This window comes from Abramis brama (genome assembly GCF_963993115.1).
Source record: "Abramis brama genome assembly, chromosome: 13".
NCBI classification, from domain to species: domain Eukaryota; kingdom Metazoa; phylum Chordata; class Actinopteri; order Cypriniformes; family Leuciscidae; genus Abramis; species Abramis brama.
Window position 1 is genome coordinate 16426963 of NC_139975.1, and position 18679 is coordinate 16445641.

General features: G+C 35.9%; 1 protein-coding gene across 5 annotated transcripts in view; it reads right to left on the minus strand.

Moving 5' to 3' along the window:
* LOC311095208 (teneurin-3) overlaps positions 1-18679 on the minus strand; it is a 143681-nt gene that overhangs the window by 17078 nt on the left and 107924 nt on the right. For all 5 annotated transcript variants that reach the window (XM_084133622.1, XM_084133621.1, XM_084133620.1 and 2 more), the window contains 4 exons: positions 16594-16713; positions 8208-8469; positions 6968-7235; positions 5923-6066 (listed from right to left, as the gene is read on the minus strand). In XM_084133622.1, coding sequence (XP_083989748.1) covers positions 5923-6066; positions 6968-7235; positions 8208-8469; positions 16594-16713 — 794 coding nt within the window. The remainder of the gene's footprint in view (positions 1-5922; positions 6067-6967; positions 7236-8207; positions 8470-16593; positions 16714-18679) is intronic.

Here is an 18679-nt window from a genome sequence, read left to right on the forward strand (position 1 = left end):
ATATAATCTATAAGAGGGAATGAAAAAGGGTAAGCAGTTTTTTTCTGGCTCTAATGGAAAGGCCTGAGCATATAACTCAACTAAAGATGAAAGTTCCTACCCTGGACATCACTATGAAAAGGGGGCACTTAGCACTGTGATCTTCCCGAACTTCCGTTAGGAACTCCATTAATGTGGACATTGAAGTAGCACTTTGATGAGGAAGCTCCAAAAAGAATTAAGCTGCTAAAGGCATCAGAGCTACCATAATGAACAGTTTCATTAATATGGATGATTAGACTTCAAATTTGGAAATAAATTGAGCACTTCCTGAAGAGTCTAGTTTTAAGCAGAATGCCATTTTTATTTGATGTCAGTCTTTGTTATTTTGGTTTTGTATTATTTTTCCTTCAACGATATTTAGAACACAATACATTCAGCTTTAAATCATTGTCCAAAAATGAGCCGAAGGATAAACATATTGTATTTGCATGAAATATTACATGAGCTGTGCTATAATTTGTGTCAGTTCACTGTTATTGAAAATATTTTAAAAGAATATTTATACATTCTACATAAGAAATTTTCTACATTTTCAAATAAAATAATCTACTTAAAATAGTCATATTGTCTTCACTATTTAAGCAATATAAATGTATTTGTCTCACAGTATTCCTCCCTTTTTTTTTTACAAGAATTTTGTGCTGTTTTTTTGCTATCGAAGATAATCTGTCTCAAATTTGCAATGTCCAAATAAAGCATAGTCCTCAATCCTCAGGCATTAAATGTACGAACCAGAGACATTTCGATCACCTGAGAGGTGATTATCTACACAGATGTGTGCTTTATTTTCCAGTCTCTACAGATCTCAGCTTCTAAAACCTTTGATCGTTTCAATCACTTTAACACCACTTTCAGTCCAAGACTGAGCGAGGAGCTTGGGTCATTACAGATAAATATTTTAGTCCTGTGAAAATTTAACTTGTTTCTTTTTGGGGTTGGCTTCAAAGAGGAACTTCAAAGAGAAGTGCCATGCCCAGGGCCATAAATTATTCATAGTGAGCAACATGTTAGACTTCCAACACTTACTTTGGCCTATTAATCACATCAATAACACTGCAATGAACTATGCTCCAATTGGCTGGCCATCGCATTTCAAGCTCAGTAACTAGCTACCTCAGTGGCTGCACACCATCGCCGCTGCTTTGTAATTGGTTCAGATGCAGTGTTTCATCCAAATGATAGGAATCTGAACTGTATAAACATTTTGTCAAGACTACAGCTCTCCAACCTTGTTTTAATGTGGTTTTTAGTGTGAGTGTGAACAAGACAAACCTAAGCGTCAGAAGCTGACCAGAGATGCTTTTCTGAATGTCTGTCTGATCATGGAAGCACAGATAATGGATAACATGGTGGTCGATTAGTTGGTCCAACAACTGATCAGTTGACTTGTTTATTATGATTTTATTTTCTAGGTAGTTTTGTTATTTTTAGCAGGTGTGATTTATCTAGCATACTTTCAGAACGATGTGCTTTTAAAAATGTTTATGTGTAACACTTTTTACAATACACACTGTTTCAAAGCAGTCATACTGTTATGTCTATAATGCCTTTTAGCAGTTTTAGGGTTGGACGATATGGGGATCTATATAACAAAGTATAAATGTTCCTCCGACTTTAGATCTTGTTATATTCTATTTATATTGTGTAACAGATATATCAGTGCCAGAGCGTCTCAGGTACACGACTGAGTGATCTAATGTATTTCTGCGAAATGGAAGTAGAAGATAATATGTTGATATTTTAGTAATGATATTTCGATTTTTTTAACAAACAAACAAAAGCTTGTTAGTAAAACCTTCTGGAAAAAGTTCCATCTTCAGCTACATCCCATTTTAAAGCATCAGCCATTAAAAAACAAACATTCAGACAGACATATTTTGCTATTGCATCGCATCTGTTTTTGAGCATCCTGACACAAGCACTGTGTTTTTAAAATGGCACGTCAAGCTAAAAAACATATCAAAACCACATAATTCTGTTCCATTCAGTTGTACTCTGTAAAATTGTTTTTGAACAAAAGAAAGTGTCCTATGTACATTGCCCAAGAAATGTGTCTGATCGGGTTCATGTGAACCTGAAAACAGCCCAATTATACAGACCAACAAAATGATTTTTAAAATATGTGGATTTGCACACCCCTAGTCACCTGTCACTGAGGAGACAAATCAAGTGCATCCTGTGCCAAGTCTCATCGGGCATTCCTCTGTAGTGTGATGACTGCCACTTCAGCTGCAAACGTGGTAAACTGTCATTGGCTGATATCAGCTGTTTCACAGAGTGCTTAAATGACCCAAAACCCTCTGCGAATCTGAACTGCATGCAAATCATGGCTAATGTCTTCCCATGTGCAGCTAAGCAGGGTGCATAGCAATTTGTTCCTGCTTGATTAGGCCATGCCATTGATTAATTGATTGAGAGGAGGACTGGAATGAAAACATAGTCAGAGGGGATCTCGAAAATGTCCGGCCCAATAGAAGCTGCTGTTCTCATTCAGAGGTCTACAATGTACCATTAAGTAAGATGAATTGGTCTGGGTATCTGCTTTTAAGTGTGACTCAACAAAGACGCTGACCTTGACAGCAAGACAAACCAATGACACTTTTCACTTATTCAAACTCTACGACTGTGGCATTGCATTGCCCTAATCTCATTAACTCATTAATCTCACTGTTCAAATACACGAAAGAAAATAATGAACTATATCTACAAATATTTGACTAAAACCTATGCAACAAGAACAACATGAAAATTGCTTTGGATAATCAACATCACTATGAATGCATTGTGAGTGGTTTTCAGGACATTGTTATGCAATTGTTAAGGTGTTCTGGGTGGTTTCTATGGACAAAGTCCAATACTCATTCCATTGGCTTGGCTTCATCATTCAGCAAAGGTTTTTTTTGTTTTTCTTTTCATCATTATCCAGGAACAATAAAACCAATTGCTTAGAAAAGTAATTGCACAAATGTATTCAGCAAGCCACACAATTTAAGATATCCATAACACAAACTGTGCTGCAAGAGTTGCAAGAACCACTAATTACAAGCAGCGTCAAAAAATAATTACATTTAAAGTGCATGATTTTCAGTAGTGTTACTCATTACCATGCAGCATAGATGTTGTAAATTGTGGCCTAATTAACTTGTGACTTTATGGCTAGACCTTTAGTTAAAAAACAGTAAAAAAAAAAATGTGGCCAGTCTCAGCTACATGTCAGTGTCTATGAAGTAATGCAATGTCATCCACAGTAATGCAATTCTTATGTTTATTGATTATTCACTGAGCAAATATGCTGATCAAATAGCAATGGGATAAATAAAACTATTTGGTAAATGTCAAGCAAACAAGCTGAATATCAAATCATCTAGGTGTTCTGCCGCATTTGTAAAAACGCTTCAGGCTTTTCTATCGGAAAAATTCACCAAAAAGGTTAACGATTGACAACAGTCTACTAATGCTCTAATGACATGCAAAGTTACTTAGTAAAATTTAGTAAAGTTAGTAAAATGTCTAACAGTGGGGTCCAAAAAAGACAACACTGAACTTATCGTCAGTAAAAGAAGAATCACTGAATATCCGCCATCATTTTGTTACATCACAAGTTACTAAGCACATAAGCAACTTAGTAGCATTGATCATGTGAACTCCTTTGCACAGATGGTTGGTCAGATGTTCTTGCTTTCATCATTCTCAAATCATGCTGGAGAACATAATCATCAGATTTTACACAAACATGTGGAGTTCATGCTGCTTGAGAGCTGCTGCCATTAAAGCGAAATGACAAACCAGATACTATTCTGAAATTAAACTAAATGTTTCAGTTCAAAATTTATGCTGATAATACAATTTATAATATTTTGTTGGCATTAAAGTAGAAAAATACAAAATAGAAGCAATGCAAATACAAATGCAAAAGTCTCAGACTTTTGAACCACTATGATTCATATTTAAAATCTCAGAGTTTGGTTGTGTTATGAGGAAAAGTTCAGCAATGGGATGTAGCTCATGCTCAAACACATAGTATAAGATCAGGCACACAGTTTGCAAGGCCGTTGACTGCTGATCAGACCTGTAAGCCATAGATATGAGAGGCTCTGCATTATCAATCAGTGAGACAAATGGGACTGTCAAAGAGAAGATCTCCCTTTGGCAAATTGATTACATTTGTGACATGTTATTCAGGACAAAAATTTTCCCATCTCCATCACTTCTCATGGATCGCTTCTGATATACAGAAAAGCACTAATCGTAAAAGATGGTAAAGGTGACATGTCCTAATGCGCAAAGCTTTCATTTAATTTATAGAACTCAGATTAACCAGGGTGAGCCAGATTTTTGTCTTAAGCCCTTTTAAGAGCCATTCTAAATCTGTAATTCAATGACTAAGAAGATTATGAGCAAGTAGATACATATTTAGTAACCCAGTGTGAAACTCACCTAACCGCAAACCTGCCATTATTTAGTTATGAGACAAAGAAGAACAGAAGATCACGTTATGGATTTATATTTAACAGAGCTGAGGGCTCTAGGACAGAGGCTCTCTGCCTCAGTGCTTTCTATCAGAATATGCAGTTCCTGGGCTTTTTGTTCCATCGCTTTCAACTGTGTCTGTGAGGTTTTTTGACAGATTTAGTTCACAAAAACAGCAAAAACAATGCAGTTAATCTTCAATTCAAAGTCTATGAACTTCACCAGCAAGCAATCTAAGCAGTATAAAAATCCCCAAATATTTAACATAAAAACATGTAAAAATGTCATGATTTCATCTACATGCATTAAATAAAAAAACAAACAATAAGAATAAAGTGATGTGATGCATCCTGCTGGATTTGGCTAATAAATTAAATGCACTATTAACTGATGATAATCAGTATTAACTAAGACATGATAAAATGGCAACACCAAAGCATTTCCATAATAATGGTCTAATCTAAAATAAGATAATGATATAAGCCACCTCTATATCCTAAAAAAATCTGCAATTGGTTTAATCTACTCTGGCGCTCGAGGTGTAAAATGAGAATTGAAGCCTTATTGGTAGGAATAGTGCTTAAACTAGATAAACTGTCTAGAGGTGCACAAATACGGGTTGAGCAGACGGCCATGACCATTTGTTTGGCAGGTCATCAGATTAAAGGGTGTGGAAATCCCAAGCCCAACTGGGCATTTAGCCAGCAATCAAAAAGAGGCTTAAATTCTTTGGTTCAGGCAAGGTACAATCAGATGGTGTCACACTAACTAACTCTAGAGAAATAACCGCACCTGAAAAGTGTCAGTCTAATCTTGTGTTTTCGTTTAAGGCATCAGGATGCACTGCAGAGCTGACTTCTTTCTCAAAATGCACCATTAAATTCGACTGCTGGATCCGGTTCAAACTGTGCACACACCGTCATTTACCAAGAATAAAAAGATGCCATTATCTGTGAGAATGTGGAGATTTAAGCTGACAGAATGGGTTTCCCTGTCACACTGTTTCATTATGGAGACAAAGGAACAGGGAATGTCTGGTGGAATAATGCCACATTTCCATATTCACGCTTGTGTTTTAATGGCACTTTTATTGAATTAAGCTATAAGTATGCATTCTGCGCCTGAAAACTGGATAAAGTTCATTCAGCCAAATCATGTCCCCCATAATGTTGGAGAGCACAGCTCTGACTTGGCACGCTGTGTTAATGATTCCGATTTAATCTGTCATCACCGTGAGCGATTAGCCCTTTCAAACTCTGCTTTATTATGTGCAAATTAGGCAATGAACCATATTTCATGTTAAGATGAATATTTATTACAATGAGTCCAGGTAGAGGCACTGACCCCTGAGTTGGTGAGGGGACATTTCCCATGAGGTGGTTCCAATGGGGGTTAATAAGCGATTCCTACCGTTTGGCACATCCAAGATGTGATGCTTATCCAGGGTCCAGCCACCCATGTTGGCGGCCTCCAGCTCATATCCTTGCAGTGTGGCTGTCCGCTTTTCCCACAGGATCACATTCAGACATGATTCATACTCGAAGCCCACAGATACTACAGTATAGGGGGGAAAAAACAGGGCAAAAGGCATCCATTATCTCTAAATGTTTTTCTACACCTAATTTAATCATTTAAAAATAATATTTTAAACAATTTTACAACCAAATATTTTAAGCATATTTATATATTTTAATGCATTTTTAATTCTATAGGGTGCTCACATTCAAGTATGTAATACTGGCACAGTATATGCGGTATTGACAATTTACTGTTCATGCATAATTAGAAACTGTTGCAGTTACTATTTCAGAGCAGTTACAACATTGTTAAGGAAGAAATATTTCAGCAAATGGCATGATTACAATGAGTCCAGTCATAGCAACATTTTCCAAATGGACCTGTGACCTTCTAAAAGCTGGTGTTTCTCAGTGTGCTTCCTTTGCAGACTAATTATACATGCAAAGAGGAGTCAGCAATATAAAGATGGACTAGAAAAATGCAGCTGCTTGTAGATTTGATTTATTGTTAGAACACAACCTAGAGTCAGTTTAGCAAAAAGATGGTTCAGATAAAGATTAAGCACATGCAACCAATTTAACAAAATGAGATTGGCTTTTGAACTATGTGTATTTTCAGCAAGGTTTAAATCACATTTTGTGCTGTATTAAAATGAAACCATATTATTGTCCTGATTCTCTGTTCTAAATCCCTTTAGTTTAAGGTTCAGAGAATATTAAGTTCAACCTTTTGGTCTGTATCATAATAAGTCACCTTCACCTAATCAGTTTGGCTTGTACTACCAGTTTTTAGAGAGTTTTTACTCATCTTTCCAAAGAATTATCTGGGTGAAAAAAAGATTAATTGTATCTTGGTTTAAATCAGTCCAAGTTAATAATATATTCATACACAGAGGGCTTTATATAGATCTGTTTCCTCCCATTGTTCTGCTACCTACCTACAGCCTCTGCGAGTCCGTAGACTCTCTGGCTGTACGCATCAGTCTTGTCCCAGATAAAGCTGTAAGAGAGCCGGGGTGAAGCTGGGAACTGCTTCTGAAACATTCTGCCCTCCACAGCCACCATGAGGTGGATCCGAGCCAAGCCGAAGGGCACGCTGGACTGGGTCAAGATGACCTTCAGAACAGGTTTGTAGGCTGAAGCACGTGAACTCAAGTAAATCAAGTCTAAATCACTACCAGGAATGGCCGTCTGCTCATGAAGAACCTGTGATTAAAAACGTGCATGAGGGAGGAAGTTAATTGCTTGTTCTGTAAATTTCCTTGTGGATTATTTTAATTTGTATTACAATTATTTGTAACAAAATGCACTGCTTTGCAAATGTATTAAACACTATGAATTCATTCTTCACTCGGGGGTGGATATACACTACCGTTCAAAAGTTTGGGGTCAGTAAGATTTATTTATTCATTCATTTTATTTATTTATTTATTGGAAAAAAATATATATACTTTAATTTTCCAATGATGCATTAAATTGTTCCAAAGTAACAGTAAATACATTTATAATGTTACAAAAGTGTTTTTATTTAAAATAAATGCTGTTATTTCTATTCATTAAAGAATCCTCATAAATATTAAGAAGCACAATGTTAATTGAGCACCAAATCACTATATCATATTTAACTAAAGAATCAAGTAATGCCTGCTGACAATTTAGCTTTGCAATCACAGGAATAAATTATATTTTAAAATATACATTTCCCAAACCTTTGAACATTAGTGTATGGCAACCCAGAAGTCAATAGTTAAAAAGAGTCTTTATAACTGGTTAAAAAGATGACCAATGCCATTTTCAAGCAGCATCATATGAACATCTTCAGAATGAGTTATATAAAATAGTAATTTACCGTGAATTTACACACAATTACGTGTTTTAATTACGTCTGATCCCTGCTGACTTCCACTTCTGGCCTTAAAAGTGACTTATGTTACAAGCATGTAATGTAAATTATTTATGTCACAGGAACATAATATAGTACACCACTGTCATAATTAATTCAGAAGCAATACATGCATAAGAATGTCTTGTTTTCCTGACCATACAGTATGTTCTGTACATAAAATGTCATTAAATCATACAGATCAGATGGGCATAGTCAAATTTATTTAGATTTTCTGGAAAAAAATTGGTAAAATGGACTCATTTTACTCCAAGATGTGATGCAGTATGAGTCACCTGTGTCTCAGGAATGATGGGGCTGGCCTCGGGACTGGAGCGGTAGAAGGTGGAGAGTGGTGAAGTGGTGATTCGGGGCGAGGGTCTGTCAAGGCCACTAAATTCACAGGTTGGCGTGTCTCTTTCCTCTTTTCTCATCACCAGCGTGTCCATCACATGGAAAACTCTCCATGACAACCACACCGTGCGATACACAAAGGAGTACGGAGCACGCTGGAAACATAACGTCATTGCTGTCCCTCCGTTCACCAATAAATCAAACCTGCAGTTGGGTAAAAATACAATTTTCACAACAGCTCATGTATGATAGACAATTACATTACTCTTTCAAAACATTGCTACAGTGGTATCATGGTATCAGTGATGGTATTGCTACAGTCCAAAAATATACTATTCCAATGGTACATGTCATTATTATCATGGTACCATGATAATCATTGCAATTTAATACATGGTACTTCTATGTTGTATGTACAGTATGAGAAATGTATCAAAAGCAACTTAAGTTATGTCACACTACTATTCAAAAGCTGGGTGTGAGTAAAAATGTTTTTGAAAGAATGCATACTTATTCAGCACAGACTTTTAAATTGTTCAAAAGTGACAGTAAATACATTTATGTTGTTACAAAAGCTTTTCATATCAAATGAATGCTGTTCTTTTAAACTTTTTATTTATCAAAGATTCCCGGAAAAAATCTTTGACCAAGATTCTTGTCATTCAGATTCATATCGTGCCATAAACTCACATTGTTTGTGTGGGAGCAGAGGGCATATGAAGGCTAAGTGAGATTCATAATTTCCTGTTATCACATTGACAAGCGCACGTGTTTTCTCCAAATTTCATGGTTTGTTAGCTCCATCACAGTGCTTAGTTAGTGATGTCTTCCACATTCCATATCCTCTGCTAGAATCTGATTCAAACATCCAATGAAAATAACAGCTAAACGACATGTACTTCACTGTCTTTTATCAGTAGTTCACTAGCACATTTAAGATGTTCTATTAGTTGATAAGGGAAGACGTGATGTAACTTTTTACGTTTCAGGGATTTGGATGAGAGATCTGGAGGTAGCAGTTAGCGCAGGCCCTTTTTTAATTAGCATGGTGTAACGAGGAGGTAGGCGCAGATTTGGAAATGAAGGGGCGTCTCTTTGAAGTCATGCTCTATATGAGCTGCTGTCTTCTCTGCCCGGAAGGGGAGAGATGAACGGTGCGGTGACTTTACGCACATACACACAAACATACACATTCTTGAAGTGCCACTGCCTTGAAATTCTCACTAACTGCTCCTGTCCCTTTTTTCAGTCTGGGCATGGCTGGGCCACTGTTCCAGACCATCAGCCTTTAAAGCTGTTTCTTTCCCTCTGTTTCCCCTTGGACACGCTTGCTAACCAAGAGCAGACACCAGCACTGAACAAGCATGATTATCTGAAGCCCATTCCCCTGTGTGCAGGTTTTTAGGAGGGATCTGGATATATATCAGATAATCCCCAACATCGGCCTTCCTTCTTTAGAGATGTAGACCCATCCCTTGAGTATTTTTCATTCTTTCATTAAACTCTATTGAAACGAAAATTACGTTTTTAATGCATTATGGTCATGCCTCAGTTAAAGGCATACGGTCGCCACACATACACATGCACACTCCCAAACATGTGACCCCTGAGTAGAAGACTCGCATTAACTGCTGATCTGTGTGATTCTTGATAATGATGGATAATGACTAAAGGGATTATTATAAAGGTACAAGAAGGTCAGATCAGCACAGAACTTAAAGTTAAACTCTGCTGACTGCATTAATGTTGTATAACTAGAGTTAAAATGGGGTTTGAATGTGAAATTTTTCATATTTTTAATGTATGTGTGTGCAGATCAAATTTTTGCACTCAGTCTTTAAATCAGTCTTAAATCCTCCACTGATCACTGTTTCATGATTAAAACAGTATCATCACTGCCAGATTGTTTAATGTGTAATTCGTTTTTTTGTTTGTAATAAGTGTTCATTTTAAAAACAATTATTACTTAAATTGCATAATCATTTAAATTATGGTAACACATTATTTTGGTGGTCCACTTTAGACATTCTGTTGATTATAAGTAACTTTGCAAGTACATGCCAACTAACTCTCAAAAGAGTATCAGTAGACTGTCTGCTTAATATTTGTTAACACTTTATTTTGATAGACATTCTACTGACTATAAGTAACTTTGCAATTACATGTCAACTTATTCTACTAACCTAGTGCTGTATCTTACCACTAAGGGCAAGATTTACTGACAGCTTGCGCCAGCACAAACCCTCTTTTGGCGTTAAAAAACGACTGTCAGGATTTAAGACACGCAGTGAAAAATTAGCGCTGAAAAGGTGTGGACACAGTTTTTTCTACGGCTGACCTTATTGCATATGCATTTGTAGGAGTTTCCCTTTCAGGCACAAAATTTATGGGAGGAGAGTATTTAAATAAATCAAACAAGGTCATTTCCTAAGGTTTGCGCTTGTCAAGGTAATGGTCTATGCACCATTATTTTCCGCCCAAAAAAAGCACATCTTAAACCAGATGCTAACTGGTAGATTGCGTTGGTCATTATGGAAATGATCTGACTGCGTCTGTGTTCTTTAATTTGCGCGTCGTCAGTAGATCACTTATAGAACTTTACACTCCCATCTGCGCTGTTTAGGAATTGCGCTCTCACGCTAATTTGCCCTGTTTAGTAAATCTGTCTCTAAGAGTTACTGGCAATAAAAGTTCTTAGTTAAGAGTTTTCTCTTAAAACATATTCACAAAGCTGCTGAGACCAGCTTTTACTTAGGAATAGAGAAAAGTCTTAAACTAAGAGTAAGGACGGGGTTGACCTCGTTGCTATGGATGATGTCAGCATGCTTATTAACTATGCCCACAGTGATTGGTTGATAGGGGAGGGGTCTCTGTCAGTGATTTAATCATATAAATATTTTAGAATTCAAATAAAGGTTTTAAAATGTAGGCTAAATGTCACTATTAAACTAGTATATGTTAAGCTAATTGTCAGCCTCTTACATGTCTGCATCTCGAGAGATTCAAGATTCAAGATTCAAGCAGAATTCAAGTGACGAATAATGTTTTATAAACAAAGTTCGGGGGGCAGACGTTCAAACAGTCTATCTAATCAGCTTGAAAGGAGGTATATATACATAGCCGAGAGCTGACTCGCCTAGTACCTCGACAGTTTTCTGCATCCATCCGCCACCCCGTTCCTCACTCTCAGCTGGGGATACGGGGTATAACTCGGGGCTAAATTACAAGCTCAGAGCCTTCTATCCCCTTGGACAGCACGCCAAATACGCTTATTATATTATTTTACTCTATTCGATCATTTGTAAGTGTGAACTCATGAAAACAACTGCCACAGGTAATCGGACATTATTTATTTATTAAAGATTTATTTTCGGCATTTTATCGTAGTTTAAAATCTATAAATCAAACAATGTATTGCATTTATGAAGAAAAGGTTCAGCACCCAAGGCTAGCTATCGCTATTGCCACAATGGTGTACAGTGTATTTGTATGTATGTGTTTTTTTTTCCTGTGAGCTTTTTTATTTTTCTAAACCTGTAGCTGTATTTTGCCTTTTTTGCCAAATAGTTTGATATATAATAGTTTCAGATAACCTTCACTAAGTTTAATATATATATATATGTAAGGGATAATGTAGAGCGAGGCGGTTGTTATAGCGAATACAACCCCGACAGGCTGATCAGGACCCCGACGCGAAGCGGAGTGATCTTGAATCAGCCTGAAGGGGTTGTATTTGCTATAACAACCGCCTCGCTCTACATTATCCCGCTTATTATATGGCTACCTACCTAAATAAATCAATAATTTGACACAAAATATTGATTTAAAAAGGAGTTTATTGATTTAAAAACGATTGTATTGCTTCCGCTAAAGAAAATAGTCTGTTCAGTCTCTACGGTTAGAATCCTGCGTGTCCATGTCAACGCTCTGCTATGCATGGCAACGGTGTGTTATACTTAGCAGCGGTCTGTTATCAAGAAATAACAGACCGCATTCTACATTAGAATTCAACCAATATATACACATCACATACATACATTTCTACTCTCACATACACCTACATTCTCCTTTCACATACATACATTTCTATACGCACACACACATACATTCTCCTTTCACATACATACATTTCTACTCTCACGCACACATACATTCTCCTTTCACATATATATATATTTTTTTTTTGGTATGCTTATATGGTTGTCTAAATGTAGTGGGGACTGCTTATGAATCCACACAAAGAATCAGGTCTGTGAACAGTTATGTCCTGTTGCACACACAGAAGAGGCTGTTTTTCTGGTGGCACATATCATTTTTATTTCTGTCACACACTGTACAATCTGCAAATTCAACAAAGACAATAATAAATTAGTTTTTTTGTTTCACAGTGTTGAAATAGCTGGCAGTGTGACTTCTTCATGTCAAAAAGTGAAACGCTCTTTCAATAAACTCACATTACACATTTATCTGACCAGGATTCCAGTTTTGGATGGGCCAAACCAATTGTGGGTGGGCCTTAAATTAAAAACGTTATCAAATCACTGTTTAACCTAATAAAAATGACTGACTAATATACTGTTATATTATCTGTGCTTACATAATAGAGATTTTAATAGCTTGATGCTCTTTAAATATTTAGTTGCATTGTAAAAAGTTTCGGTGCATAGGATAGACCTATCCGCGATCGCTCTCCTTGGTTCTGACCATAGAAGAGCGCTTTGGAATCTCCATTACGCATTAAGTTTTCAACAATACAGATCAACAACACTGCCCGACAGTTTCAATCAAATCCGGTCATAAGTGGCAATAGACCTGTTTGACGAACATTAATTTCTTTCGATTTCATTAACAACAGACTGAGCTTGGCTTATTATTAGGGCTGTAGCGATAAAAAGAACAACATTTTCCCTCTTGGTTAAAACATGAATATTCATCATAATCCCACGATCAAGCTGACAAAATAATAATAATAATAATAATGCAATCATTTTGACATGAAATGTGATCTGAAATGTGAAAATGTGAAATGAAATAAAATGTGACTCACGACCGTGCGATCATTTAGACACAAAACATAAAGCTCATGATTGCGAGCGACTCACGGACAATAGTGTCAATCAGTTCACCTGACTGTGGAGGAAACCTGCGATTTGTGACTCCTATATGATAAACATTAATATTTAATATGTATTTTAGCAAGCAGTTCTGTTAGTAGGAAAACCATGGTCTCTATATTGAGTCTTGAACAACGCACACGCTTGTCAACATAGAAATAGCCTTATAACCATTTGAAATAGAGCGATTTAGTAGCCTATAATAAAGTTGGTTAATTGTGCAATCTTACCAGACTGGTATCGCAGATTTCAATATTTGGTTGGGATGAATCACTGAGTATTTAATTATAGAATATCGAATAGGTTGTGTGATTATTGTCTTAAAAAATCTCCATGTTTTTGGTGCTGATGCGGTGGTGACACGTTCATGTAACATGTAAGGGTGGCGCTGCCAATAAAGCACCTACAAGCTGTCACAAAGAACCGGCAAAAGTAATGATTATGAATATGTCAAATATAGCAAGGAGACATTTTAATTGTTTATTAATAAACAAGTGTTTTCTGTGCCACTGTCGGCTGTCAAGTTGACGATGCTGTTTAACTTTATAACTGTAAACTCTCTTTACAAAAACATTGAGTGCACTGAAAATTAATCTCTTTTAAACATTGTCAAGTCGCGATCTCCCACACGACATCCGACAGTGCGGCCGCGGACATTCACCTAAGATAAAAAGTTCTCTCGCTGCTGTTTCTGAATTAACCGTAATCATAGTAATAGGCGCACACCCATTTTTTGGGTGGCTGGCTTGACCGTGTATTTTCAAACCGCGGCTGGCTTGACCGCAGCCCGGTGACCCCGATCGCGCCAGACCTGCCTTCCGTTCCATTATACGCCTTCCGTTTCCACTATACTCTCTCTCACACATATACATTATTCTCTTACATACACATATTTTATCAGACACACATACATTTTCTTCTTACATACATTTATTATTTATAATATTAAATGTATACTTTGAATACATTTGCATAAGAGTAAAATGTATGCATGTGAAAGGAGAATGTATGTGTGTGAGAGTAGAAGAATTAATTTTGGCTTGTTTGGCTCTTCATAAAAGAACAAAACAAAATTCACACATCACTTTTGGCCACTAATGTTTGGTGTGGTCAGTGCCACAATAGTGCTATTTAAGACCCTGCTTGCTGTGGACTGAAGGGCCAAAGTCATCACCAGTGCACTGCTGCATTTTTCCAGTCGCCAAAAAATGTCATTATTACTTTCATTACTGCAGTCAGAGCATTGATTTGTAGAGTGGAAGAGGTTATTACATTTCTTACATATTCAGTTACTTAAAGAATACCTTTACGATCAAGCCTGTATCGTTTATTTAACTCCCTGTCATCATATTATAATATACATAACATAATATACATATACATAATACATTAATATATATTTAAATTAATACATTTTTAACTAACTAGGTTAGGATACCTCTCCAGCACTCTTAAATAATTTAGGAGCTGAGACCTAGTCTTGACACTAAGGAACCTTTATGAATCACACTTATTCTTAAATCTAGGAAAAAAAGAGTAAAATTGTCATTCTTAGAATTTTTACACACTTAAGACTAAAATGTTACTCTGAGTGGCTTTATACATAGGGCCCCTGAACCCTAACACCTAGTCCTAACAGTCTAATACTGACTACTAATACTCTAATGAGAGTTAGTTGACATATAGTTGCAAAATTAAATAATTATAGTTAGTAGAATGTCTAAGGTGGACCATCAAAATAAAGTGTAATCTGAATTAGGCTATATATAATATATGGATGTACAAATATTACACATAGCATATTATACATATATATACAGTGCAATGCATAAGTTAATACACCCATGCTAAAGTTGACTAAAAAGAGGAATAAAAAATCATATTTTGGAAATTGAACTTAATGCCTTAATTTAAAAAATTAGGAAAAATCCAACCTTTTAGGACACCAATTTTCTTTGTGAATGAATAATGTATCGTAAATAAATAAATGTTCTTCCTTAAAATACATGGTGCATAAGTGTGTACACCCCTATGTTAAATTCCCATAGAGGCAGGCAGATTTTTATTTTTAAGTATTTTTTTTAAATTAATTTTTAGGATACTATGCATCCTGATAAAGTTCCCTTGGCCTTTGGAATTAAAATAGCCCCACATCATCACATAGCCTTCACCATACCTAGAGATTGGCATGGTTTTATTTCAGTTAGCCTAAAAGCTAGTTTGATTTGCATTGAGAGATGATCTTATGGAAAGTACCCCATGCCAATCTCTAGGTATGGTGAATGCTATGTGATGATGTGGGGCTATTTTAATTCCAAAGGCCAAGGGAACTTTATCAGGATGCATAGTATCCTAAAAATTAATAAATAAAAAATACTTAAAAATAAAAATCTGCCTGCCTCTATGGGAATTTAACATAGGGGTGTACACACTTATGCACCATGTATTTTAAGGAAGAACATTTATTTATTTACGATACATTATTCATTCACAAAGAAAATTGGTGTCCTAAAAGGTTGGATTTTTCCTAATTTTTTAAATTAAGGCATTAAGTTCAATTTCCAAAATATGATTTTTTATTCCTCTTTTTAGTCAACTTTAGCATGAGTGTATTAACTTATGCATTGCACTGTATATACATATATACATAGAGTTGTAATCAAAATTATTCAACCCCCATTGCAAAGCAGGTTTAATGGCAAAATTTACAGACTTTCAGCTGTTTGCAATGAACAAGTTAAGCAAAAGTAATTGAAATAGCTCAACACAACAAATGTTTCAAGTGGTGTCCCCAAATTCAACTGAAAGTGCAACTTTTAATGACTTCTGCATACTAAAAATTATTCAACCCCTTCATGGCAAGCATCTTTAGTACTTAGTAGAATGTATATATATAACATTTGTGGAGATGTGTATTATATTCTATTTTGTGTTTACAAAAAATATATGATAATGTGATCTGTAAATTAAACCTTGCTGGGTCATAACATGACATTAGATCAAGTTGTAATGTGTTGCCTGTAAGTGACATTGTCTGTTTGTGATGATTTGACCTAATTTGACTTGTGTGGGAAGCAGTGAAATGTAAATAGGAATTTGCATAAGACTATGCAAACTGGTTTCTCACTGACTATCTTAAGGATAGGTATTAGCATAATTATGTGTGTATACGTATGTGCTTGTCTGTGTCTGAGTACAACATATTTGTACGTACATGCCATCCTGTCTGGTGATGGTATAACCCTGCTGGGGGTAATGAAGAAGGGACACATTCACCCCAATCAGTGGAGTGCCGTCACTGGTCACCACCTGTCCACGCACTACGGACACCAGGCTGTTAAATAAACACAAACACACGCCCAAAAAGACATAAATGTGGTTCTAAAAGAAAGCAAAGGTAGTTTAACCATCGCATTGATTTTCAAGGTCAGCAGACTGCTTATTTAAAAAAAAGCAGCATTACATTTTTTTATATTTTATATATAACATTTTTAGATTTTATATCTTAAATGTCCAGATCAACTATAAAATGTCTCTATCCACTGCACCTGACCGTCCTCTGCCAGTCTGTTTTGATAATCTTAATATATGTAATTACAGCACAAATTATTTTACCAAGCACCATTTAGTGTCTGACCTGCAATCTCGCATCTTTAGACTAATTGTGCGATAATTTCTCAGTGTGTGAACAAAAGGAACTTCAGGGCAGATGGGCGGGATGAGAAGTTTCCTCATCAAGGCATAATCAAAAGCTTCATCAGCCAAATATTCTTAAGAGATTCTAACAAGTTTTTCTTAACCCCCTAGCTTTTTTTTGTCATACAGGCAAGTGTTATACATCATTCAAAACTGTTAAATGTCTTCTTTTATTTGTGTACACTAATAATAAAAACAAAATGTTGTGTTTCTCGTAAAGTAAAGAAAATAAACATGATGCGCGTTCTCCCATCTCTCTCAATGTGAAGATCATTCTGAAAATTATCTGTAACTCAGCGAATGCTTGTCACTGTGGCATGAAACATGTGTCTTTACAAAGCTTGAAGTCTCCATTTTTGAGACTACAGTAATGCACTTCTCTGCTTTTCGTCTAGACTGTGTTTGTGCTGTGCTGTTTACCTTGGATTTACCTCAGAAGAATTAGAAGAATGCGATTTGAAGATGAGAAGATTTTTAAGGTAAGACATTTCCACTCCTAATAGTAAGCATGTTATTGTTGTATAAACTTTACATTGTAGCTAACGTTACTAGTTAAACTGGTGCCAGACTAAAATGTACGTTATGAAATGAGATTTGAGTAAAAACATGAAGCCTATGTCGTACATGTATATGTATATATAGACAGAAACATGTTGAAATGTGAACTATAGGCAACCTTTCAATGCTAAATGTACGACACGAGGATGTTTTTCGATAATAAAACACAGCATGATAAAAGTAGGCTAGTATGAGTGTTTACTCTAATATGGTGATTATTATAATGTTTAGACCCGTGTTTACTGTTAAATACTTTGTTTGTGGATATCTGCTCAAACGTAGATGGTAACAATAATGTTTCATAGTTTGGAGCGGCTTGATCGCTTCAATAAATGTTCTCTGCACGCGCTTTTAAGTTTGAATCAGTCGCGCTGTGCATTAGGCTTCATGTTTTTACTCCAATCTCATTTCATAACGTCATAACGAATGGAAACATTTGAAGTAACATATAATAATCAATATATTTTTCTCTAGTGTAGTGTTACTGATATGTTCCTTTTTAACGATGTATAGGCCGCCTGCTATAGGCTATTGTTAATATTATTTTATGCAGCACTACACGTATATGCCTACAAGGCACAACAAACCTGGTGTTCATTATATATATATATGTGTGTGTGTGTGTGTATTTTGTACATTTTAAATCGCAATTTTAACCAGAAAAATCTAAAATGTATTCCCAAAATCGTGCAGCCCTATAGTTTCTCTTGATATCAGCATGTTCACAGGTGTTTATTTTTATTTTTTATACAGGGACCAGATGCCCCACTGATGAGTCCTGCTGACTTCAACATTCACATGAGTACATGAACATGGTAAATGAAAAATCAAACACCTTGGAAATGACAGGTATGTACTGTTTCATGAATGGCACAAAGGTGTGTGACTGTTCAAGTCTCTGTCTTTAGATCAGTGTGTTAAATAATGTGCTTTTTTGTCCTTTGCTGTGTATCTTTGGATTATGTTATGTTGTAAATAAATCCAAACAATCAAAAAGCCATTCTTTTTTAAATCTCCTCATTCTTTGTGCAAGGTTGCTCAGAATG